This window comes from Panicum virgatum, chromosome 8K (genome assembly GCF_016808335.1).
Source record: "Panicum virgatum strain AP13 chromosome 8K, P.virgatum_v5, whole genome shotgun sequence".
NCBI classification, from domain to species: Eukaryota; Viridiplantae; Streptophyta; class Magnoliopsida; order Poales; family Poaceae; genus Panicum; species Panicum virgatum.
Genome location: NC_053143.1, coordinates 41,441,335 through 41,467,110, shown reverse-complemented (window position 1 = coordinate 41,467,110; position 25,776 = coordinate 41,441,335). Strand labels below are relative to the sequence as shown.

The window sequence follows — 25,776 nt, the reverse complement described above, 5'->3', positions numbered from 1 at the left end:
GACATTTGATATTTTTCATATATTCATGAAAAAAATAGGAGAAGCGCTTATACCGAGCGCTTTTTCAAAACGGTTCTATATCCATAAAAGAAGCTGCTCCATCCAAAAAACACCACCGTAGTTATTTTAGCCATAGCTACAGACCTGGAGCCCCGCTAAACCAAAGTTGATTGTCTACAGTACAAAACAAATGATTCAAACAAATGTACGTTGTCGCTGCTCCTCCTCTTCGCTTAGAAAAAACAGAAGCCATGAGGCACAATACTAAACAGGGAATTTCTCTATTAGATGCATCAGACGTGATACAGACTAATCAATTTCAAATATACGGAGGAACAAAATGGAAGAAAGAGAAATCAATAGAAATAGCTAGAGAAAATAGAAGATAAAGAAAAGAGTTAGAAACAACAACAAAAATATATATGAAACTATCTATCACCGAGATGATAAATCTCTAAAGTAGGCCAATTTATGCAATCATATTGGCTAAAAACTAATAAATTGTGCAGTAACCAAAGTGTGAAAAATAATAATAGGTTTGATTAAATAAAAAATTTACAATATATATGCATTAATATAGCATACATATATATAAGTTTTGCATAACATTTATTTACCAAAGTTAACAGGAGGTCCCAACTTATTTTTTAACATAACCTTTTTTTGTCTAATTCATGAATTTTTTTATTTCACTCCCATGATGAGTCTGATCTAGATCTGTTAGATGCTACTTAAGTGCTCTAACAACTACACTACATATATTTTCGCTAAATAATAATCAAAATATTGCAAGATACAAATCGAACTCTAACATCTAAGTTACAGAATATTGGCAAACATAACTAACACATACATATAAATATATTTCATAACTACTTATAAAAGCTTTATATAAATACAAATATGTACAGTAGGCATCCGTATTCAAGGTAACCCAAAATTAAATTGAATCCTCAAATTTAGAAATTTCAGGTTAAAGTACTAAAATATGCAACTATAATATAGAACAAAACAACATAAAAATTTGATGATTGATATGAACTCATATGCATAGAAAGCTGCAGGTAGTATTAAACAAGAGCAAATGAGAGGTAAATAAATTATGTAATACATCTCTGTTGTCAATATAATTTTTTAAAGAAAATAAATAAAAAACTAGCGACCCGCGCTATTAGCGCGGGCCACCTTGCTAGTTGGATCTGATAGTGAGGTTGAGTTTGTGCACCAACATACTCTTGTGCATCTTATACTTTTCCTCACGGTGGAGATGCCCTAAGGCATTATTAATCTGTACCCCTTCAGGAACAAAATATGTGTTGTTTTAGAACTATCTAAATCTGATAACACTTTTTGGAAACATGAAAAGTCGTGTTTGGGTTATGTTAGTATATATTGTGATAGAAGCAGTTAGGGGTCAAAATTGTGTTTGAACACTATGTCAATGTACAAAACCAAAAGTATTTATAACCAGAAGCAAGTAGTTTCACCATATACGTATATGTTTTAGTACTTTCAAAAGCATGTTTCACTATAAAAAAAAACAATGGTAACCTCTAGATGCATCACTTTCATCTTCCGTTATCTCAGGTCACCGTTGCTGTCTACGTCTTTTGGAAGTCGTGGCCACAAGAGGAGAGTGAACGCTATCTGGCAGCAGCAATCCTTTTGTTCATCCCTGGGATTCTCAAATGCATATTGAAGCCCTGGGACTTGAAGAGAGTTAGCATCAATAGCCTCGTGGACTCATCTGCATCAGAAGAAACTGACGCGATTAATTCGCTTGAAAACTTCATACAGAAAGCAAACGATTATTTTCATCCTAGCAACAATAATGAAGCATCTGTAAGCGCTGAAGGCAGAGAAGTAGAACGTAAGAAGCCGTATGATCTATTCGTAGACCTTACCCCTCCGTATTCCCATAGGCTTAGATGTCTCAAACACTTGATCCGTGATCCATATGGAGCGCGTCGCTTGGTTCAGGCTGGCCTCTCTGCAACGTTCAGTCGACTCTACACCAAGGACTCAGTGCTGCACCAGAATTTCAGTAACCTCTGCACGATACTATCCAACTGTGTTGACCTCGTACGGGTAGTAGCCGCCAGCTGCATGCTCGCGGTCATCGTGCTGGTCCCCATAAGTGAAGGAGGGGCTATCGACACAGATGTCAGGATCACATACATCTTGCTATCATGTACTGTTGCTCTGGAGTACCTTATACCTGCTTTGGTATTCAACAGGATGAATCCATGGTTGGGCGAATGGCCCGATCAAGTTGCCCAGTACAACCTAATATGGTACCTGGCCCGGAATAAGAAGTGCAAGACGAAGATGCTCCGGAAGCTGGTGGCAACCTTGCTGGTTTCCAAGGACTTCGTCGACCAGCTTTGGTGCATGACGCCGTGCAAGTCCTCCGGCAACATCACCGACCTCGTCCATGACTACCTCAAGAAAGGGTGGACGGCGGAGGGTCAATGTCAAATAACCAACATGGCCACCTACCGGGCGTTCAACGACAACCGGGGTCAGTGGACTCTGGATCGTGAGAACTGCAGGATCAATCTGGATTGGAGCCTACAAAGGCCGTTTGACGAGAGTGTCATCCTCTGGCACCTCGCCACGGATTTCTGCTTCCACCTCACACCACCGCCTAACACTGCTCAGTTGGCTGTCTATCGCAGCAGGGTGATGTCCAACTACATGGCGTATTTGCTGTTCGTCAACCCGGAGATGCTGATGACCGGTGCCAGGCGCAGCCTCTTCAGAGAAGCCTATAGGCAGCTGAAGAAGACGCTCAAGGTGACAGCACAACCGGAAGAAGGAGCAGGGCCCTCTCGACGGGACGACATGCCACCACAACCGGACGCTGCAGAGCCCCCGCGACGCAACACGCCACGAGAAGAAAGCGAGTTCGCCCAGAAGGTAGCCCAGAACACCCAGCATGCACAGGGCACAGAGGATCTAAGCATCGTTCGCGATGTTTGGAGGCTTTCTGAAAATCTAAAGGAACTACGTACAGGTCCGAATGGGGATACGAGGATGTGGAGTGTGATCCAGGGCGTGTGGGTGGAGATGTTGTGTTTCTCCGCCGGAAGGTGCAGAGGTTACCTGCACGCCAAGAGCTTGGGCCAGGGCGGGGAGTACCTCTCCTACGTCTGGCTTCTCATGTCCTACATGGGGATGGAAACCTTAGGAGAGAAGATGCAGAGGACCTAGTTACAGGAGGAAGCAAGCAACAATGGCACAGCTGCAGCTTCAACAACGGTTACAGCCACTGGTGGCAGTTCCAATTCCAAAGACATCCCAGTCCCAGCCACCGGTGGCGACCACGGCTATGGTGGTGCAAAAATGCCACGACAGCGGAAGTCAAGGTCCCTGGAGGATACACCGGTTGCACAACAATGGCTTCTTCATACCATAGAGTAGCCAAATCCCACATATATCGCATGTCCTGCATCTTTGTTTTCATGTTCTCTGCTGCATGTATTTTCTGTTGATGTATGTAGTGGCCTGAGTCGTGCGGTGTTGTTTGCGGCGAGGCCGAGTCTTTGCATGATGCCACGGCGTGGCGTGGTGTCTAGTGTACGTGTCGGGTGTTGTTCTCCCTAAGTCTGTTTGTATACTGCACGAACAATATATAACGAAGAGAAAACCAGAAAATGCTGACGTTATGGCAGCACCAAACTCCCCCTCTTTAGTTTGCAGTGTGTTCGTGTTCGTGTTCGTGGTATATATTCAAGCTCCGATTGCCAAGCCAACGATTAGGCTAATCCAGTTTTGTTTCGAGGCAAACATACTCAGGCGATTATTAGGCTCACGAACAGCGCAAATTGAACAGCATGTTGAGCACCAGATTGTTGATTGACATTTGGTAATCAAGGTCCTCATCTCCTTCCAAGGCTCTCATGGGCGACAGGCCGACAGCAGTAAGAAGCCCATAGACGAGCCTGTGTTTTCTCATGTTTCAGAAAACATTTAAAAAATATAACTTCATAAATGTTTCAGCAAATTAAAAATTATTTGTATGCATTAGGACCAAATACCTTAAATTTCACATTTAAAAAATATAACATGTGAACCTTTTTAGTATTTATGATTTGTGTGAATTTTTGGTGGCACCAAAACCGTTAATCAATCTTAAAATCCATCTAAATTTTTGAGTTGAATTGAGAATTTCTGAAAGTAAAACTTTTAATTTTTATGTTCTCAAAACAATACTCCTTTGGTCCCAAAGTATAGCTACCTCTATCATTAAAATTTTGTCTCATAATGTAGCTACTTTTAAGTTCCCAATTGGTTTTTTTTTTTTTGGTACGCGAGGTTTAAAAGGCCCCTCCTTGCATGCAAATTAACTGGGGCAATTTTCTTATATGCCACCCAAAAAAACTCGTAATCCCTCATATTCCATCATTGTGTCTTGACATGTGGGTCCCCCACAGTCACAGGCAGTAGCATATAAGGGGTTTAGGGTTCAACCAATGACATGTGAGCAATTTTTTCAATTAATTATTATGGCATGCAGATTTGCATGCAAGCTAAATAGGAAAGCCATAATTATTCTCTTAATTAGTGCATGGTAACTAAAGAAGGGTAATATCGAACGTTGCAGAGAGGCCACCCTGAACCAAGAGACGCGCTTCATATGGATCACGGATCAAGTGTTTGAGACATCTAAGCCGATGGGAATACGGAGGGGCAAGGTCAACGAATTGATCATACGGCTTCTTAAGTTCCACTTCACTGCCTTCATCACTGACAGATGATCCATGGCTAGGATGAACGTAATCGTTTGCATGCTGTATGAAGTCTTCAAGCGAATTAATCCCGTCAGTTTCTTCTTTTTCAGATGAGTCCACGAGGCTATTGATGCTAATTAACTCTCTTCAAGTCCCAGGGCTTCAATATGCATTTGAGAATCCCAGGGACGAACAAAAGGATTGCCACCGTGACCTGAGACACATCAATATCATACCACGTCCACGACTTCCAAAGTACGTAGACAGCTACCGTGACCTGAGATACCGGAGACAATGTGAGAATGAATTGACCTCATGGCTTTTTTACTTAATTCAAAAGAAGCACTATAACTTAGTTAAACATATTTGTCTCTTGTCGTTTGGAGGGGCGGAGTTAGGACTTCATTTTATAAGGGGTCGAAATTGCATCACCTTATAAACCGAGAATATAAATGATGTCTTTTATATTTTTTTAAGAAATGCTGAATTAGAGACACTAACAGCTTCTACCTTCCCACTATCTTAGGCCAGTCCCAATGGAGAGTTTCATGGACATTAAATTCCACACTGCATCAGCAAAATTGCTGAATTGGCAAGGTCAGAGAGAGAAGGGAGTATTTTCATTAGATGAGAGAGAGAAGTTTCATCCCCACGACACCCAGTAGGCATAATTATCAAGTCTCCACTCTCACTTAACAGTGCAATGAAACTGTGCCTGAGAATGACCTTAGTAGGTAATCTTACAGTCTGTGGAACACAATTTGAGTGTGTTCTATTGCAGTACTCCCTCCATCCCAGAAACTTTGACCATGGATAAAAAAACTATCTACTACCACGGATAAAAAAACTATAAAGATTGACAATATAAAAATAAGATTGGTATCATAACGAAACCAACTATCATAACATGTAACCTTTTCTATTCAAAAGTAATTAATTTTGATGATATTATTGGTCAAAGAGAAAAATATTTGACTTTGGCCAAGTCTAAAAGTTGCTAGGTAGTATATTATTAGGACCCAATACAATTGTAGCACTAGGAAAGTTAGTTACCTTTTCATTAAGTCATGGTTATTTTGTTAATGTTTCAAACCTAAATATTTACAAAGATATTGATTGAAGTTCTCAAAGTATGATATAGTGTATTTCCAAAACAACATATATATTTTGAGTATGTAGTATGAAAAATACCCTCTAAGTGTCAAGCATACATACACACATAACTATGACACCCGGCCTCCCTTTGTATTGTTGTTTTCCCCGTTGAAACGGTCCCCTAATACTAATCATGTCCATGTTAGAAGTTTTGAATTCTATTGTACACACACACACCTAACCTGAGATACCGCGGTTAGTACGTGCCTTTTCCATAGCTCGTGATCTTCAATGTTGTAGGCACCAAGAGGATCGGCGCCCACAACACCCTCACACCGAGACGTAAGTTTCTGGGGGAGTTGAATAGGGTGGCCAGGGCATACAACGCTATTGCATCGCTACCTAGATAGGTTAGCCAGATGAAAAAACGGACGCAATCTGGAATACAACGCTTACGCAAGGGGGAACATAAGAAGAGGAAGTACTGGAGGAAGAGGCTGGACAGGACAAGGATGCGTATCTGCCATTTCCTGCCACCATTGCAAAGCCTCTGATGAGAAACCCATTTGCCCCCCAAGCTCTCGATTGGGCAGTGTGTTTGGGATGCAATAAGCTCCTCCGTTTCCACTTCTTAAATGCAAGCTCATCGACACAACCAGTTGGTACGAGAAACCTACTTTTTCCTTTTGGTTGCGATTATTATTTTAGCCTTCTCTCGTCAGATACCTACTCACGACGGTACCGGCCCTGTTTATCGGTGAAAAATTGTTGATTTTGATACTGTACCACTTTTCGTTGTTACTTGATAAATAAAAAAACTAATTGCATAATTTTGATGTACACGACGAGACGAATCTTTTGAGCCTAGTTAGGTCATGGTAGGACAATAATTACCACAAATAAACGAAAAGTGCTACAGTATGCTGTAGTGTCTGATGTGACTCTTTTTACCACTTTTTACACATATAAACACAGCCCAAGTTCTGCAGCAAACTTGACAGACGACCTAAGCTAGGCCTGCCCTCGTACTGCAAAAACCAGCTACTGCTGCCCCCATCAAGCTGAGTCTATGTTTTCACGATAATCATGAATAACTGATCTTTGCATTAGAAGCCAAAACGCTGAAAACTATTGCAAATATACACATGTCGAGCACCTATCTCGTGGGCATCTAGCGCCGTGTGGACAAAACGGGATCTTTCGAGAAACTAGGACAACAGCGCGCTCCGCCGCACCCAGTTCGAATTGCGGAATCCATGGGCCGCTAGCGACGGCCGAAGCAGGGGAACCAGCAGCACGAACTGGCTTGAGAGACCGGCAAGACCACCGGCGAAGAGAGGAAGGCACGAAAAGGGCACATGAAGCAAGAACGCAAGCATCAGTAACAAATCGTAGAAGAACCGCACAACTGACGGATTTGTAGGCCACATCGCACAGATCTGGAACTCACCAAGGGGCGGGACGCAGAGAGGCAATGCAGTGGAAGATCCGCGCTCGGGCGTGAGCGCACTGGGTGGACGGCGGCGCCGGTCGAGCTGGCCGCCCGACGCACCGCCGGCGGCCTCGCCACCGGTAGGCTCCTCCACTAAAGCTGCCCCCGAGAACCGCAAGATCAACCGCTTCACAAACCCTACACCGCCTCCATCAGAGCGAGACGAAACCGAAAAAAAAGGGAGCGAGAAGCGGCGGCGGCTCGTGGAGACGGGTTCAAGGGACCTCGGCAGGACCTAGACCGAGTGGGCCCCCTGCGCCTGAGATGGAGGCGAGGCGGTGCGGCAGGCCGGGGGGGGGGGCCGAGGCGGCCCGTCCGCGGGAGGTCGGTGCAGCAAATCCACGAGCCGCGTCTGGCATCCCTCCCCGCGGAACAGAGCATGTGTCGCTCCACGAGCAGCGGAGTGCTCCCAGAGCTCCCCCTCCACGCCGTATAAAAGTTAGAGTATGGTGCTCACGTACAGAATCTTGTTTCGGTGGAACACTCTTTCCTTGGAAAAAAGAGAGAGAGAGAGAACTGTATTAAAGCATGTGATTCCTTAAAAAAAAGTATTAAAGCATGTGAAAGGAGAATATCCAGTTGGCGCTGATTCCTTTGTTTCGACGAGTCCAAACCTGACTTTCGCTGTGCTGTGTCAATACTCTCTCTGTCTGCTTGCTGCATGATTAGTTGGCCAACAAGACAACACTAATGCTTTTGACAGGATTGAGCGTTTCATGACCCGACAGAGACTGTGTTCCGACCCAAGATTCCTGCAATACACAGAACATGTGCTGGATAGAACTTAGGTGTTTCTAGTTGAGTGTCACTTGAACAAACGGAGGAAGAAGTCGGAAGGAGTCCTAAAGAAATCGAGTAGAAATCCCCATACGTTCTGATCTTTTGATTCTCTGGTTTCTAATTGGACGAACAAAAGACAACAAAGAGGAAGCTAAGGTGAGTGTTGATGTGATGGGACTCTGCTAATTATGCATGGAAGGTGGTAAACAAAATGACAAGATCGAAGCAAGTTGTAAAAAAATTAATGCAAGATAAAAGGCAAAATTTGCTCATGGACACCGTTAAATTGTAGCCTTTGCCACAGGCCACTACAAAAGTGAGTCTTTGCTAAGGGACACTACAGAATCATACCTCTTTGCTGGAAGACACCACACCCATTATACTATTAAATTTAATTGGAGAGCAACGCGAAATGACGAGTCTACCCTTCTTGCCTTATCCCCTCCCCATGTCTCTCTCTCCCTCACACACGACACATCGAGTTACGGTTGGTTAATGATGAGACAAATGTTACACTTGTTTTACTTCATATTCTCTATGGCTTAACTACTGCAGCCTTGTCCAAACCCTCGGTGACATCATTACCTTCTTGATCCTTATTCTTATTCAACTCATCACCTATGTCCTTGTCCTCTTGAACCACATGGTGATCTTCTGCATGGATATTATTTGACTCTGATCTCAATTTACTGGCCACGAGCCCAGCTACTAAAATTATGGCCAACGGCAAACCTCCACATTTCTTCAGGAGAGCTTTTGCACGATTAGTGGGAATATTAGGAGCGCTTGAGATGATTTGGCGGAACAGCATGTAGGAGTTATCATCATGGAGTGGCTTGAGCTCATAGACGCGGCTTTGTTGACGGCGGCAGGCTTCAGCTACAGATTTGAACCAAGTAATCACCACTATGCTACTACCCTTTTTCCTTTTTGGAAAAGAATCCCTCACTACTACAATAACTATTAATCGAGACGCCTATTAACCGAGGCATTTTTCGCAACCGCCTCAGACCCAAGATCACGATAAATGACCTATTTTCTGAGGCGGTTACTTGCCCGCCTCTATTAATCGAATAGAAAAAATAAAAAATAGAAAGCCCATGGACAGACCCGCCAAACCCATCCATGGGCCCGCCGAGCCCATCTAGGGGGAAGCCGCCGCCGCCGGGGGAGGCTGGATCCAACCCCTCCTCACCGGAGTGGTGTCCACGGCACCGGATCCAGTGTTGCGATATGGATTCAGTGTTGCTCTCCTTGGCGGTGAAGAAATGATTAATTCCACTGGAACAGCAGCAAAAGTGCCACATGACATACTGTCTTTATGGGGTCTGGAGACACCAGCCACTATTGATTTAAGCGAACAGCTTCCTAGCTTCGTCAAGGCTCTCAGGAATCTACAGGGCCTGAAGGTGCTTGCAATAACATGGTCCTTCCACCGGTCCTCTAACGGCGACTACCTTGAACCATTACAATCATCCATCGAAAGTTGAAGAGAGCTTGAGTCTCTGACCATTCACTGTGGCTTCGGCTGCTCCATGGCCTTGGCTCCCTATCTTTCCCGCCTAGTGGCCTTAAGAAATTCAAGGTGACAGTGGGAAGATTGGCATGTGTTCCCCAATGGTTCCAGGAGGTCGGCTGGCGCCTATCTTTCGTGCAAATCACTATCTGCAAACTAAGGGCTCGTGATCTGGAGATACTCAGAAACTTAAGTAGGCTGAAGTGCCTAATACTAGGCTTGGACTTCATTCTTAGAGAAGCTATAGTGATTGGGATTCAAGGGTTCAATGAGCTCCAGAGGTTCTCTGTCGACTGCCCAGTGCCATGGCTCACTTTTTTTTCAGGAGAGATGCGGAAACTCACATATCTTCTACTAGATTTCCGTGCTTGCCCAACAGGCCCAATTTGTATTCCTTCGGGTATCAGCAACCTCCGTAGCCTTACAGAGGTTTCCCTGTACTACAATATGAGGTATGCCAACAGCTCTAGTGTCAAGATGACCGTGAAGGTGGTGAGAAAAGAAGTTGCTAAGCTTCGCCGCAGGCGGATGTCCGAGATGATAAGCCTTTTCATCAATGGCATTAAACAAGATGGTGTTCAATCAGATTACAAGGAGACATGGGATACAACCGGAGCATCGAGTAGTGGACCACTTGGCTACAGCAGTGGTTGATACTGAGATTACTGAAGCAGAAAGTTGGGCCAAGGCTACGCCTAGTTCATAAGACAAGGTAATATAATCACTGCTCTGTTTGAAACTAGCCTACAGTTCACAGCAGTTTCTTGACAGTATTCATATATTGCACCAGAAATGATCATCTCCTATCTGGAGAGTCCTCAATTGCCTAAGGACCAGAACAAGAGTTGCAGCCTGCCAATCCATGTAGACGGTATATCACATCTTCTATGCGTCTATGATTGTCACATAGCTGTCTTTTGGTTCCTCCGTGTACTGTGGCATTTGCAGTGTTGTTTGCAGTTTAATTTACATTGGTGCGTGTTAAATGTTCTTGTGTGGAAATAAAAAATTTCTTCCAATTCCTATGGAAGTCGTACTGTTCCACACAGGACAGACTCACACGGAGTATTGTTTGTGTTTGTGTTCTTTCACTGCATCTTCTAGATTTGCATGTAAGACTTCGTGATGATGTAATTAATGCAAGAATTTGAGTTGTTTTGTGTGCCTCTTAAGCAACTACAATACCTCTGTATTTGGGCTTGTCATGCCGCGAATCAGCCATTACTATTAGACACAATGGCACAATTTATTATGTGATTCTTGTTTGTTCAAATAAACAAAAACACAGGTTTTTATGATCAGTATATACACTAAACCTACAATAGAAAACACAATTTTTTATGATGAGTGTATAAATTTACCTAGCATTCAACATATTATAACGTAACTGGGGAAAGAACCAGAGGATATAGATAATCAAATTGGAATGGAATACAACACCGAAAAGGAAAGATGACAAAATGAATTTATGATTGCAATCTAAGGATATTTCCTTTGCCAAGGGTACAAAGTTCTCAAGGATCTACAAAGACTCCTGTACAACTGAAATATCTAACAGTAAATACATTAGCAATACATAATTTATGAACAAACTCTCCAAGCAAGCAAGCATCACGACTAACCAGCACCAACTGAACCAAAAAAAAAAACTCTTGTTTGGGTCCCTCAAACACAACCTGATAACGAGTTACTTGGTGGTGTGGAAAAATCTTATGTTCATCTCGGAGTTGAAGGATGTACCGGGCGTGAGCTTGCTACAGGAATCTGATTCTAGCACTGTCACAACAACACAAAATCTAATAATTGGATCACCGTCAAATCCAAAAACAGAACATTGTCTCCTTTATTTGAAATTTGAAATAACACTCGCCGTGAAATAAATATCACAAATTTATTTGGTCTCAAACTTATGCTTCAATAGAACCATACCCATGCGTGAAACTTTTTTTTCCCTCTGCAGCCCTGCAGGGATCACCGGCTGAAAAAGAACAAGGATTTTCACACACTCCATCTCGTCCGTCAATCTTTGATCGAACGGCCCCTTATGCCGCGTCTGTCACCCCAAATAGGCCAAAACCTCAACCCTCCCGAACGCTTCTCCCTCCTCTGGTCCTCCCCCTTCCGCCGCCGCCGCCGCCAGAGCCGAGCATGCCGCGCGCCTTCCGCTCCCTCCTCCTGCCCCTCCTACGGAAGCGCAAGCCCAAGCGCCGCCGCAGCCGCAGCCACCCAAAGGAGAGCAACAAACCCAAGAACCACCTCGCCGCCGGCGGCGGCGGCGCCGGAGACCCGTCCTTCAGCCTGAAGGCCTCCGCGTCCGCCTCCCCCCGTGACATCGGCTTCCTCGTGCAGCCGCTCGGCAACCTCCTCCTCTCCGCCTCCCCGGGCGCCAACCTCCGGGACGCGGGGCTCGGCGCGCTCCGCCCGCTCCCGGACGACCTCCTCCTCGACGTCCTGGGCCTCCTCCCGGCGCGCGCCCTCGCCGCGCTCTCGGCCGCGTCCAAGGCGCTCTACGTCGTCGCCGCGCACGACCCGCTCTGGCGCGCGCTCGTCCTCGACGAGCTCGGCGGCGCGTTCGACTTCGCCGGGTCCTGGCGCGCCACCTACATCGCCGCGGCCTGCGGCGGTCGGCCCCACCTCATCCCCCCGCGCGCGCTCAAGATCAGGGGCTTCTACTCCGACTACCTCTTCCAGAGCTGGCTCTGCGCCAACATGGAGATGCGGCACGAGTGGCTCGCCCGGGACAACATCGAGCGCCGCCGCGGCGTGTCCGTCGAGCAGTTCATCGCCGAGGTCGAGGAGCCCAACAGGCCGGTGCTACTGGAGGGGTGCATTGATGGCTGGCCGGCGTTGCAGAAATGGAGCAGGGAGTACCTGCTGGAGATCTCGGCGGGCAAGGAGTTTGCGGTTGGGCCGGTGAGCATGACATTGGATAGGTACTTCAGGTATGCAGACAATGTGCAGGAGGAGAGGCCACTGTACCTCTTCGATGCGAAATTTGCCGAGAAAGTGCCTGAGATGGGGAGAGACTATGAGGTGCCGGTGTACTTCAGGGAAGACCTGTTTAGTGTTCTTGGGGAGGAGAGGCCGGATTACAGATGGGTTATCATTGGACCAGCAGGGTCGGGTTCATCGTTCCATGTGGATCCTAACTCGACATCGGCCTGGAATGCCATCATAAAGGGGGCAAAGAAGTGGATAATGTTCCCACCGGAGGTTGTGCCACCTGGTGTCCACCCTAGTGCGGATGGGGCAGAGGTCACTAGCCCTGTTTCCATCATGGAGTGGTTCATGAATTTCTATGGAGCTTGCAAGACCTGGGAGAAGAGGCCAATCGAGTGCATATGCCGAGCTGGGGAGGTTGTTTTTGTGCCTAATGGATGGTGGCATTTAGTGATCAATCTGGAGGAGTCCATTGCCATTACCCAGAATTATGTGAGCAGGTTGGATTTCACAGTGCAAACTGGTTCATTGTTTTTCCCCCCTGAAATAGTGCCATATACATTGCCATTTACTTATGTCAAACAATCACCGTAAGCATGAAGAATTTCTCAATCATGAAGAACTTCTCGGTCTTAGCATATATATATATATATAGTTATACTCTTCTATAGGAATGCTTCTTTTGTCATACCATTTTATAAACTAATCTTGCAGTCAGAATTAAAAGGGGTTCCAATACTTGATACAAATTCAAATGACACTGTTGTCCTATGCTAAAACATATTTTTGCTCACAGGAATCTGTGTGTTGATCATGTATGCTTCAACTTAATTATATTTATCCCAGTTTTGCCTTGCAAAATATAAGTCTCCTTGTCATTGTACCACACATGGATCCATACACAAAATAAAAATTAAATATATGATTTAACCCAAAGTTTCATGTCTTCAATATTGAATCTATGATAATTGTCTTTTGGGTCCAACATTACCTAAGAACCTAAATCCCATGGTATTGTCCTTCACTTGCAAATTGAACTAATGTTGAAAATCTAGACTAGAAATGGGGATACAATGAAGTTAAGGTCTTTGTGTGGGAAGCAACTTGTATGCAATGCAGGCATTAACTGAAAATATTGCCTACTGAGTTCAATCTGGGTTATCCTATTTCAGCTAAGGTTGTAGAATAATCTTTTTTAACTGTGATGTGCATGTGCCTTGAATCTTGTTTGTTCTGCCAACTTGATGCTATCCAGTCCTTTTTTTTGAAAGCCGTGTACGGAATTTCTCTAGATTTCTAAATCCATATAGCAGAGAATTCTCGACTCACTTCTTCTAATTATTACATAGATACTATCAGCACTATGTAACTTGTGTCTAGAGTTTTGTGCTATTGCATTAGAAAATTCAGATTATGAATGATGATTTGCATCTTTCTTTCCTTGCAAAACATCCAGGAGGAATTTGTTGAACGTTCTTGATTTTCTCAAGAAGCCCAATGCAAGTGAGCTTGTCTCGGGGACCAAGGACAGAGTGAACCTGCACGACAAGTTCCGTAGTGCCATTGAGGCAGCTCACCCTGGGATGATCAAGCAGCTTGAGCTTGAGGCGCAGCAGAAGGCCGCTGCTCGGAAGAAGAAAACATCGTTCTGGGATTCTGCTGTTGATGCCAAGAGCGGAGGATTCAAGTTCTCTTTCTGAGTTTCACAACAGCTAGGACTGCGATCCTCATGTTTGAGTGGATCTGGTTTTATTGGTTAGAGTTCAGCAATTTTGTCAGTCCAATTTTCCTTGATCTGTCACTTCCCAGGATACAAGGGAACCTTAGTGGACAAGGTTCCTGAGCCTGAAACAGCGCTCACAGGGAACCTGGCTAACTGATTATCTGATTAAATTTGTACCATGAGCTTCCATATTGATGTCATCCAAGTTTTTGGAAGAATTCAGTGCAAGAACAGCTGCATTGCTCTTGTGCCATGTAGCTTTTACCCATAATTTAGATCCGGTTCTTGAATGAAGAATTTATTCTATAACATTTACATTGTTTGTCATACCATGCAACTTGTATCTTGATGCAATTGAGAATTGGTTTTACCCCAGAAAAGCAAAAAAAAAGTGTGCTCTTACAAATCGTTTTGATAGTAGTGCTTGTTACAGGTAACTGTATAGTGTAGTGGTATGGAGTGACCAAATGATTCATGAGATCACGAGTTCATAAACCTACAGATGCACCCTTTTCATATTATGTGTAAAAAAATTATTGGTTGCTTGGGTATTTTGCATAAAAATTTAGAGTTATTATAAATTTTTACATATTTTTTTAAATAGTTGCCATTGTCGGTTTGTAGCTCAAACTGACGGTAATAATGTTGATTATCACACTGCCGATCCAAATCTAACCACCCAAGCCAACAATGAAGGATCCTTCTCATATTATGTGTAAAAAATTATTGGTCGCTTAGTTATTGTATATAAAAAACATTATCGACATTATAAATTTATTACATAGTTTTTAAATATATTATTACCGACATTATAACTGATATATCCACTTACATGTAAACCGACGGTGGTAGGGCACTTAATTACGCACTATGGCACTAGTGTTAATCCGTACCAAAGCTATGTGATTCCCAAACAATTTGCTTAACTGGCATGCCTCCACAAGACATCATTTCTAGAGATTAAGGGTATGTTTGGTTGGGCTTTTCAACCTGCTTTTGCTTTAAAAAAACGAACAATAAAAAGCCAACCCATTGGCTGGCCGAATGGGTGGTTGGTGACTTGTAGTATGTGAACATTGATCACGTATTAAAAAGAGAAACGTAGAGGCCGCAAGCAGCCATGCTTAAACTCATCGATCACCACCTAATACCGGGAACCACTGACCAAATGACGGGAGAAGTTGGTGGATCCATCGGCTGGGGGAACCTCTCAAGGGAAGAGAAGTACTTCTATCCAACTATCCAAGTGCTTGGTCAAGTCATGCATGTTAAACAATGACGCCCAGTGAGACGATCGATGTATATAGCTACCTACCTTTGGATCGATCGGCCGGCTTCACCATCAAATGAGTAGTAGACTTGCATTCCACCATTGCTGAACAAAGAGCTGAATTGAAGTCCCGTTGAGGACGGATGATGATGGGCTTCTCAGGCGCGGTGCAGTGGTGGGAGGAGTGGCAGCTGCGGGTCCTCGTCCTGGCGAGCCTCTTCCTCTCAGTTCTTCCTCTTCGTCGCCGCCCCTCTGCGCAAGCGCTGCATCCCAGGTTGGTTCAGATTCGTGATCTGGCTGGCCTACCTGGGCAGCGACGCCGTAGCCATCTACGCGCTGGCTGCTCTCTTCAACCGACGCAAGAAGGGGGAGTGGGCATCCGCGCACCGCGAGAGCGCCAACGTGGAGGCACTGTGGGCGCCCATCTTGCTGGTGCACCTCGGCGGCCAGGACGGGATCGTTGCCTACAACATCGAAGACAACGAGCTATGGACACGGCATGTCCTAACAGCAGTGTCTCAAGTTAGTGTGACCCACCTTTCATCCCCTCTTTTTTTTTCTCTCGCTCTTCCTTCTTCATTTCCCCACCATTAACATGTGTCCGCATTTAGAAAGAAGAATAGATTAAATGCTCCTAGGCCAGCATCTCCAAGAGACTCTTCATATCTTTTCTAATTTACAGGAATAGAGATTTTGGTGAAAAAATATCCTCCAACAGACTCTTCAATTGGATATCTAAATATAGACATCCTCTATTCCGGATTTCTCGCTAACCAAAGATGGAGAACGAGAATGGCTCTTTAGACTATATACAAGATATAAAAAGTCTGTTGGAAAGTACAAGATATAGAAAATGATTTTTACTCAAATGACTCTCTAAATGATGATTTAGAGAGTAGATTTTAGAAAGTCTCTTGGAGATGCTCTAAATGGGGTTTCATATCATTAAATTCTATGGCATATTATCATTTTTGCTGACATGGCGAGGAGAGAGGAGAAAGTTTCATGGGATGAGAGAAGAGTTTCATTCCCATAAAACTCAGCCGACACAATTAGCTAGTTATCAGTCTTGATAACTGTGCACTGAGACCGGTCTTATTTACCAATGATGAATAGAGTCTACCAAGTTGATGGTCAGATGTTTATGGTTTTTCTAGTGTGTCTCACTATTAGGACTAACGCGAGGACCCTGAATTAGTTCTAGTTAATTAAATCCTTGGTTTAAAACTCGCGTTCCAAACATTTCCGTAAAGGTGAATACTGTGGCACATAGTATAGTACAAGCTAACTTTGTGTGTGTGTGTGTCTTCTTTCATGCAAAAAGGTGGTAAGTGGAAGTGTATTCTTACTCTTTCCCAATTGCTATTTCAGATCGCTGTGGCCATTTACGTGTTCCACAAGTCATGGTCAGGGGACAAAAGATTGTTCCAGGCAGCAATCATAATTTTCGTCATCGGGATTATTAAATGCCTGGAGAAACCATGGGCTCTGAGGTGCGCTAGCATCAGTAGCCTCATAAAGACAGCATGGCCGGTGATGATCAGGATGCTATTTTTCATGAGAATGTTTGTAGCCCGAAACGCTGGTGTGGTAAGTTTCTGCGGATGACGATCCTCCACCTGGCGTTCGTCCCCGTCGCTCTCTTCCACAAGAGCCACAGGAAATCCTACGACAGCGTGGATGTCAAGGTCACCTACACACTGCTGGGATGTACTGCTGCCCTGGAGCTCATGACAATTTTTTTTGTCGCTGTTTTCTTTCGTCACTTCGATGGTGTGCGGGTTTCCATGGCCTGACAGAGTCGCCCAGTACAACCTCATCGGGTACCCCGCCCGGAACAGGAAGCACCGGTGGCTCGGCCTGCAGGGACTACCTCGACCACCTCTGGTGCATGAAGCCGTGCGACTCCTCCTCCTCCCGCGACATCACCAACCTCGTCTACGGCTACCTCAAAGATGGCCGGGAGCGCCACATGGCGGACGCGGCCGCCGCGAGGGCCTTCAACGGCAGCCGGGGCCAGCGGACTCTGAGGAGCGAGGTGCCCGGCGGCGGCGGCGGCAAGAACCTCGAGCGGAGAGCGTCCTCCTCTGGCACCTCGCCACGGACTTCTGCTTCCACGGCGACGGCGACGGCACGTCGTCCGCCGCCGCCCGCGATGCCGCGCGTCGCAGCAGGGCGGTGTCCAACTACATGGCGTACCTGCTGTTCGTCAACCCCGAGATGCTGATGACCGGGGCCAGGCCCAGCCTCTTCAGGGACGCGTACGAAGACCTCAAGCGCATACTGCTCACGAAACAGGATAGGAACCAGCAACCAGGCGAAGCGCTTCATCAACTGCCAGTGCTCGATGCGGACGAGGGAGAACCTGCACGGGATCACACGGCACCCGGCGACAAGAAGGAAGAGGAGAAGAAGGGGGAGCAGGAGGAGCTCGCCGGGAAGATAATCCACAAGCTTAAGGGCGGCCTGCAAGGTGGAGGCGTCGTTCCCGACGCCTGGGCGCTCTCGTGGGGTTGTGCAGAGGCGACAAGGAGAAGATGTGGAGGGTGATCCAGGGCGTGTGGGTGGAGATGCTCTGCTTCTCCGCCGGCCGGTGCCGGGGGTACCTGCACGCCAAGAGCCTGGGCAAGGGCGGCGAGTACCTCTCCTACGTATGGCTCCTCCTCGCGTACATGGGGATGGAGACCCTCGCGCAAGAAGATACAGAGGACGACTGACCTGCAGGAGGAAGGTGGCCCCAATGGCGGTGCCACTGATTGCGGCATCGACGGCAGCGAGATGACACAGCTGCATGAGGAAGGAGACAGAAACGGTGGAGCTGGTTGCATTAGAACCACCGTAGATAGTGACGAGAAAAGAGACTGCAATGGTGGCTCTCACCGGACAACAGCAGCTGCACCTACTGCACCGGCGGCGGCCGCCATCATCGGGGACGAAAACGTCTGACGACAGGCATACGGTTTGCCCGGCCGGGTCTGGAGATCCTTGCGTCCTGTGCTGCCTGCACAGCATTTCTTTCTTTCTTTCAAGGGTGTACCATCAGGCAATCAGCTGCAGGCAGAGCTTTAAGTCTCGCTGGGGCTCGAGTTATCAGGCAATCAACAGAAACTCTGCAATGCACGTTCGTTTTCAAGCGATCCATATTTTTCAGTAAGTTGAAGGGTGTCTCAAAACAGAAGCATGAAAGTCGAGGATGATACAAACATACATGTCGACATCTGATTACTCCAGTGTGAAAAAGCTACAGGCTGATATGCATGCCATTATGCCGTGGCCCTAACGCCCCTGATCTGTACACCTATTTATATTTCCATTTTTCTTTGGGTGTTTCAGGAGATCACCGCTGAGATGATCCCTTCAAGTCCAATTCCATGCAAGACAGACAGCAGAGATAGCTGTAGCTCCAGATCGTCGTGACAGATTCTGAAGAATCCTTACTTTTGAGAGTAAAACAGCCCTCTGGAAGAAGATGAAATCCATTTTTGGATCTCTGTCTGAAACCATTCTATGCAAGTGTTCTCAACCATCTGAGGAGCCCAAGAAGACCAGCATCTAGAACAGGAGATTTTTGCTCTAGTCCTGGAAGAAGGGCAAGCAGTAAAAAAATTATGAGTTACAAGCCGCTCTCTAGGACGTAGCATCAAACATGTGACTAATATTTTTACTGAAACATTAAACTATCTCTGCTCAAGGACAGACACGGTAGAGACTGAACTTACCAATATCTGCAGCAACTCGGTGAGCACACATGATCCCTGAGAATGCTACGGCAATGACACCTTGCCCGGGAAAACAGCTATCGCCAACACAGTAAAGGCCATCTATTGACTGTAAATTGAGAAATCCAATTTCAGTTCAACAAATCCAGTACATCAACTCACCCAGAGGAAGATGATTTCTTATGCTTACAGTAGTGTTGAAAGGCATTGCCAGCAAGCCCTTTGGTTTACCCCGTGGCATCGGTCCATATGTACCATCATTTCGAGCAAGAAATCTTCGGTGAGTTTTTGGTGAGCCTACCTGGTGAAACGAATATGTTTTGCATTAGTACAGTCGCCAGTAGTAGCAATCAAAATAATTCCATTTAATTTTAGTGCATAGTATCAAAAGTAAGCACGACCAGTTAACAAAAGTTTCTGCTATATTATGTTTTGCCAGACTTGGGATGCATGGAGGTCAATATTTTTTAACTCAGAACCCAATTCTGTCTTTGGCAATTGGCATCAAGAAGCTGCACTCTAATGGAAGGTCTGGAGACCATGCTATAATTACTAAATATGGGTCATTTAAATTTTGGAAGAGTTTACCCAAGAAATTTGTCAAAGAGGTGTCATCATAGCGAGTACGATTTTCAGATTCCGTGCCAACCAAAAAAGTAGAAACATCTCCACATTTTAGTAAATTTTGACTACTGTTGTTAGAGGAGTCAAGGGCCTATTGGGCCTTAGCCCATTAGGGTTAATTAGTCGCTTGCTTAGGGGTCAAGTAAACCTCTCTATATAAGGAGAGCAGATGTATCAATCTAATCAAGGAAGAGATTAGAAGGAAATCCTTCTCTCTTGCCGGCTGTGGGCGAAGTTCCCAGCGCCCCCAACCCTAGCCGCCACTCTCTCGCCCTCGCAGCCACCGCCTCGTGAACAGTACCTGCGGTACTGTAGCACCGCGGGTACTGTAGCGCGGCAGCAGCCGCCCCTTCTTCCTCCACAATCCTCTCAATCCCACCACGCTCATAACAACTGTTGTGAGCAAAGACTAAAAAAATGGCATATGTTAATCTTGCACTCACCATTAGATACTTAAGTTGCTAGAAAACAGTTCAAAGTTTTTACTAGAATTTATCAAAATCAAAAGTGGAAGATATGTCAATAGAATCGCAACATGGAAGGCAAGAAGATACATACCTCTTTGAGGACTATTGAATCTTCAAGACCAGGAAACAACTCCTTTTCAAGCCTTCTGATAATCCCATTGGCCACTACCTCTTTTTTCTCTTCATATTCCTTCCTTGAAAGACCCTGCCAGGAATGAAAACAAACAACACTAAAATACATGGTTTCTCAATATTGATGAAATTTGCATTTAAGCTAGAACACAATCCTTACCTCCCAGTCTTCTATGCCTGCGGTAGTAAATATATGAAGTATATGATGTCCTTCAGGAGCTAATGATGGATCAAGAACTGTAGGGATACTAAGAAATATGCTTCCATAAGGTTTCTCCAAATTATTCCAATCATCCTGCCAGTTACACACCCAATTAATACAGACTCACACCAATGTTATACAGTCGTCTAGTCGAACCTAGTCGCCAGGGCACCGATAAGGCGACTAGTCGCGACTAGTCGTCGATCAGGTCCCTAGTCGGTCCTAGTCGTCGCTATAGTCGTCCTATATATCCCACGACATATATGTACATGTATATGTACTTATATACTATATAGCAAGCAGGAACACCACAATGATAGTCAGTTTGGTGACACTTATTTGTGAGATTTGATGTTTGAACTGTCCAGAACTCCATATTCTTGTCCCACACAGTACAGGCTAATGGCTAATGGCTAATGGCTAATGGTGCAAGTTATATAGTTAACCTAACCCTAAGGCTAATGGGCCTAATTGAGCCCAGTACAGGCGGCGGGCTGGAGTGCTGGTCTGCTGGACATCTTTTGGTTTTGGCCTGATCGTCCAAGTAGCTAGTCGGACGACTAATCGCGATTAGGCGACGATTAGTCGGACGATCAGACATCTGATCGACAAAAGCTAGTCGTTTCACTTATCGAAGCCAGCGGAGCGATAAGGTCGACTAATCGCGACTAATCGCGATTAGTCGGACGACTGTATAACATGGACTCACACTGCTAATACAAAAAAATGCCACTAATGTCCCAAACTCTAATGATATAGCATGAACAGCATCGGAGAACATGATAATGCATACCTCAAGTACAAAATGGTGGCAGTCAGTGCCAGCGGGCAAGACTGAGGCTTTGACACCCATATGAATTGAAAGGAATGATGGCGCCTTAACATAATTCTTTTGGAAGTTTTTCTCCTCTTCTGGAAGCTCTTTGTCTTTCAAGAGCTTTCCTGTACATTCAAGAAGAGGAAATTAAACTGCAATAAGTGAAACTGGAATAGCTAGTTTCCCCTGCTTGGAAATCCAACAGAAGTTATATGTGCACAATTACCAAAAGTGTCCCATCTTGTGGCATTTGATATCACCGTTTTAGCAAAGAACTCCTTCCCGTTTGATAACCTCACACCAATCTGAAGTAGGGAAGTGATCAGCTAAGATACAAAACCCAACATAAGTACAACTCTTCAAGTCGGTAAAGACAACTCACAGCTTTCCCATTTTCAAGAATGACATTGGTTACATTAGCCTTGTAACGGATTTCGCTGCCCTTTTCAACAAGGCCATCTGCCAGGGATGTCGCAATACCACCAACGCCACCAACTGGATAATTAATCCCCCCAAAGTGCCTATCGCACAATACCTGTTATATTGACATTGAGATAACAGAAGTTCGAACAAATTTGAGATGAAGATCCAAAAGATTAAAATTGAACTTACCATGCTTGCATTTATCATGGGCGTTTGCAAGGCATTGACTGTGCTCACAATGAAACACTACAGAAACAATTAATTATCATGAGTCTTCAACTAAACTAGAATTGACTGAAGATCACATGGCCAAAGAGGAAAACTTGAAAAGTGAATCAACTCACAAATATCTCAAACCTCGGCATCTATGAAGGAGAGTAGCGCCTGATCTTTTATGAACTTGCGAGCGATATCCCCAGCATTCTGCGGCAAATAATAAGCTGAAAAGAGATAGAACCGTGACTTTGTGAATATGAGCAATCGATTCTTTCACTTTTTTGGATTATATTTGCTTCAAATAAAGTTAGCTAATTCTTATATAATTATCCTGTATCCTGTAGAGTGTAAAGACAAAACTTTAAATGTGGGTACAGGTCTGCAGTTTGGATACCTAGAGTTAAGCATTCTAGAGGCTTCTGGAAAAATTGCCCAAAAAGATAAAGTGGCTCCTCCAGGGACTTCAGCTCCAATGAATTTAATGAATTGAAGATCTGTTGAAATGTGATTGTGATATAACAGTAATATTGCGAAATACAAGTGTAACACAACAGTACAAGATGCAAATACAAAGCTGAAGGTGCTACCTTCCAACATATGCCGTAGAACTTAAGGATCCCTTCCTTCTCATGAGGGAATTTGCTGATCAGTTCATTGATGAAGTCTTCATACTTTCTATGCACAAGAACAGAGAGGTCCCCAGGTAGGTGGAAATGGACCGTAGAAGGGTCAGGCAGGACTTCCATCTTACGCCCAACTGCTTCCAGTGCTTGTGTGATCAAATTCAAGTTACCCTGGACAGCAACAAATGTCATGCTCTCCATTAAAAAACTGCAATGATTGGTTACTTATGCCGAATGTGATAAAGCAAACACTAACACTATTGCTTAACAAGGAACCGTCTGAAAGCAAAGACAAGTGTGCATCTGCCCCATTAGTTACAAGCATGAGGCAATTCACTGAACTTGGTCAAGAGATAAACACACACATTTGCAGCCCCTGACCTAGCACATCATTGCGCGCACGCTCCACAACACCTAGGCATGCACATTTGAGCAGCGCAGCTATTGTCACTTGTCAGCAGGCGGAATTGTCACATTAAAGCCACCTTAAGCTTCATCAGGTTTATCTGATGGCCGGAACAGCGCCCCAGAGCAGAGCGACTGCAAACTACCCCATCACAGTTTTGCAGTGGAACCCCCAAAACCAATCACAATTTCCCACCGATTCACCCTTTCTCGAAAGCATCTGAACACAGAACACCTCGGCTCCCTGAATACGAATTCCAGAAACACGCTTCACCGCGCCACCAGATTCCCCCCGAGAGCAGCAGGCTCGCGCACCTTGTCGGAGAAGCCGAACATGACGGAGGAGCCGACGTCGAAGGTGAACCCGTCGCGGCGGTAGTACCCGGAGCTTCCCCCCGGGATGAGGTACTTCTCGAGGACCAGCACCCGCGCGCCCTTGGCCGCCAGCTGCGTCGCCGCCACCAGCCCGCCGATCCCCGACCCCACCACGATCGCGTCGTACGGGCCCTCGCCCCCTCCCCCGTCCCCGCCCGCCTTCTCCGCGACCGCCACCGCCGCCGGCTTCTCCGAGGCCAGCGCGCCCCTCCTCACGCCGCCGCCGCCGCGGGGCCCGCTCGAGGCCCGGAGGCGCGCGGCCGGGCGGGCGGCGGGGGCGAGCAGAAGCGGGGCGTGGACCCGCGCGGCGAGCGGCGGCATGGCGCGACGCCGGAGTCGGGCGGCCGCGCTTGGGTCGTTGCGGGGCGGACGGGCGGTGGACGCGAGCGGAGGGGGAGTGGGGTGGGGTTTATGGAAGGAAGGGGGAGGCGGCTGGGCGGCGGGTGCGGACGCGCGGTGGTGGTTGGGGGAATCTGGTGGGGAGGGAGGCCGGTGGATTCCGGGGCGGGAGGAGACGAAGGCGCCGAGGCGAGAGAGCCAGTGGCGGGCGGCCGCGGACGGCCGCGGGCGGTGGTGGGCCACCGGTGGCAGTCCACCAGAGAGTGGTGGAGACTCCAAAATGCAAGCGGCGCGGGCCACTCGCACAACCCGCTGGGCCAGTCAGTACCATTAGCCCACGTGCTCCGCATCCCAGCCCACTTTCCTCAAGCGGTCACGCGCGAATAACCCGCAAAGCCCGCGCGGTCCGCTTACCCACATCGTGCTCGCAGCTCCCACACAGCGGTTGCCGTCGCCCAGCTCCTCGCAGCGCCGCCGACGCCATGGGAAACCACAGCCTCGTCCACCGGCGGTGCCACTTCCTGTTACGACTACTACTACACGTACGCTGCCTCCTGCAATGGGTATGGCGCACGTGCTTGCCACAAGGATATCATCACCGTGGCCCGTCGTCGGTCCTCTCCACTGCACTGGTCGGCCGGGCCGGCGCCCACAGATTGGAGGTCGGCGCGGACACGAACACCTAGATGTAGGCAGGGTCTAGAACGAGCTCGCGATTGCAGTCCGCGATGGCATCCGGACGCTGCGACGGCCACCAGGCTAAAATTACGGCAGCATGGCCAACGAGGGGGCAGTGGCCATGGCTGGGGCAGCAGCAGGTCTGTGAGGGGTCCGGAGGTGAGGGCAGCAGCAGGGGTCTGCAAGGGCCACGGAGGTGGGGCAGCAGCAGTGGCGGAGTCAGAAATTTGCGGCTGGGTATGCCAAATATAAAAAAAATCGAAGCTAATACACAGTATAGTTGACGATAAGTTGCATAACAAATTCATAATCGCACCGTTCGGCTACTGTTACAGCTGCCACCGCCATTTTGCGCTGCCGCAACACGCGGTAGCTGTAGCCGAGCGTGCAACAATAGTGAAGTTGAACGGTGCGAATAACAACCGATGGCGGCCTCCTTCGCACTGATGCTGGGGCGCTGGCACTGGGACGGCGAGGGGCTTGCGGCCTACCCCTGCCGGAGTTGTCGTTGCCGAGTTGGGGAGGTGATTAGGATGAGAGAGCCGGACGCCGGTCGCCGGAGTGCCGCCAGACGCCGATCCAGGGGACAGGTGAAGGGCCGAGGGCCGAAGGCGGAGGGCTCAGAGCCGAGGGCCGGAGGTGCACTGGGGCGAACACGGAGCCAGGGGGCTCAGGGCGAGCTGCGAGTAGAGACAGAGAGAATGATTCTTTTGCATTTGGGGCTTCCTTGCTAGGTTTTGTTGAATTGGGTCCATAAGTTGTATATGATACTCCCTCCGTTCCAAAATAAGTATAGTTTTTGGCATTCAAATTTTGTCCCACAAAGAATGCAGTTTTAGCTTGTAATGAAATCCATCTAATTAAAGCAATATCAAGTATACCAAGAAAGCATTGCATAAAAGAACGTATAGAGCGAATCAAATATTCAGTAGATATTATTTTTTTAGTTTCAATGTCTATCCATTCATTAATGATCCAGAAACCCAAATAAATAATACAGTTTTCAATCACAATTGGTAGAAATAATTATGGGTAACAAAGTCATTTTTTTTGAATGAGTAATGTGTTTGAATTTTCTAAAACAACACTCTTTGTGCAATGAAGAGAGTATATACATCTATGAATACATGTTGACATTTTCCCATAAATCTTGGATATGCCTAGGCATACAGGGCCATACCCCTGGCGCCGCCCCTGGGCAGCAGCC

The 25,776-nt window shown here is 46.5% G+C and overlaps 3 protein-coding genes and 1 pseudogene across 4 annotated transcripts; 3 read left to right on the top strand and 1 right to left on the bottom strand.

Annotated features, from left to right (window-relative positions):
- The first annotated feature begins 1,199 nt into the window (after positions 1 to 1,199).
- Positions 1,200 to 3,343, top strand: LOC120644713. Its single transcript, XM_039921397.1, has one exon. The coding sequence runs from the start codon at positions 1,558 to 1,560 to the stop codon at positions 3,211 to 3,213; it is 1,656 nt and encodes a 551-aa protein (XP_039777331.1). The 5' UTR covers positions 1,200 to 1,557; the 3' UTR covers positions 3,214 to 3,343.
- Positions 3,344 to 11,744: 8,401 nt separating this feature from the next.
- LOC120644714 (F-box protein At5g06550-like) lies at positions 11,745 to 14,649 on the top strand. 2 transcript variants are annotated; one of them, XM_039921399.1, is made up of 3 exons: positions 11,745 to 13,056; positions 14,013 to 14,286; positions 14,330 to 14,649. In XM_039921399.1, the coding sequence occupies exons 1-2, from the start codon at positions 11,765 to 11,767 to the stop codon at positions 14,254 to 14,256; spliced, it is 1,536 nt and encodes a 511-aa protein (XP_039777333.1). In that variant the 5' UTR covers positions 11,745 to 11,764; the 3' UTR covers positions 14,257 to 14,286; positions 14,330 to 14,649. The 2 variants fall into 2 exon arrangements, with proteins under 2 accessions (XP_039777333.1, XP_039777332.1); XM_039921398.1 differs by having other exon boundaries at positions 11,746 to 13,056; positions 14,013 to 14,606.
- A 1,049-nt stretch (positions 14,650 to 15,698) lies between these two features.
- LOC120645742 lies at positions 15,699 to 19,229 on the top strand (annotated as a pseudogene).
- LOC120644712 (prolycopene isomerase, chloroplastic-like) lies at positions 18,654 to 24,003 on the bottom strand. Its single transcript, XM_039921396.1, has 13 exons — positions 23,493 to 24,003; positions 22,737 to 22,943; positions 22,544 to 22,643; positions 22,291 to 22,373; positions 22,123 to 22,179; positions 21,893 to 22,045; positions 21,737 to 21,815; positions 21,487 to 21,635; positions 20,652 to 20,786; positions 20,451 to 20,564; positions 19,459 to 19,569; positions 19,269 to 19,377; positions 18,654 to 19,128 (listed from the first exon to the last, which is right to left on the bottom strand). Exons 1-13 carry the CDS (start codon positions 23,871 to 23,873, stop codon positions 19,055 to 19,057), a joined length of 1,752 nt encoding a protein of 583 aa, XP_039777330.1. The 5' UTR covers positions 23,874 to 24,003; the 3' UTR covers positions 18,654 to 19,054.
- Positions 24,004 to 25,776: the final 1,773 nt, after the last annotated feature.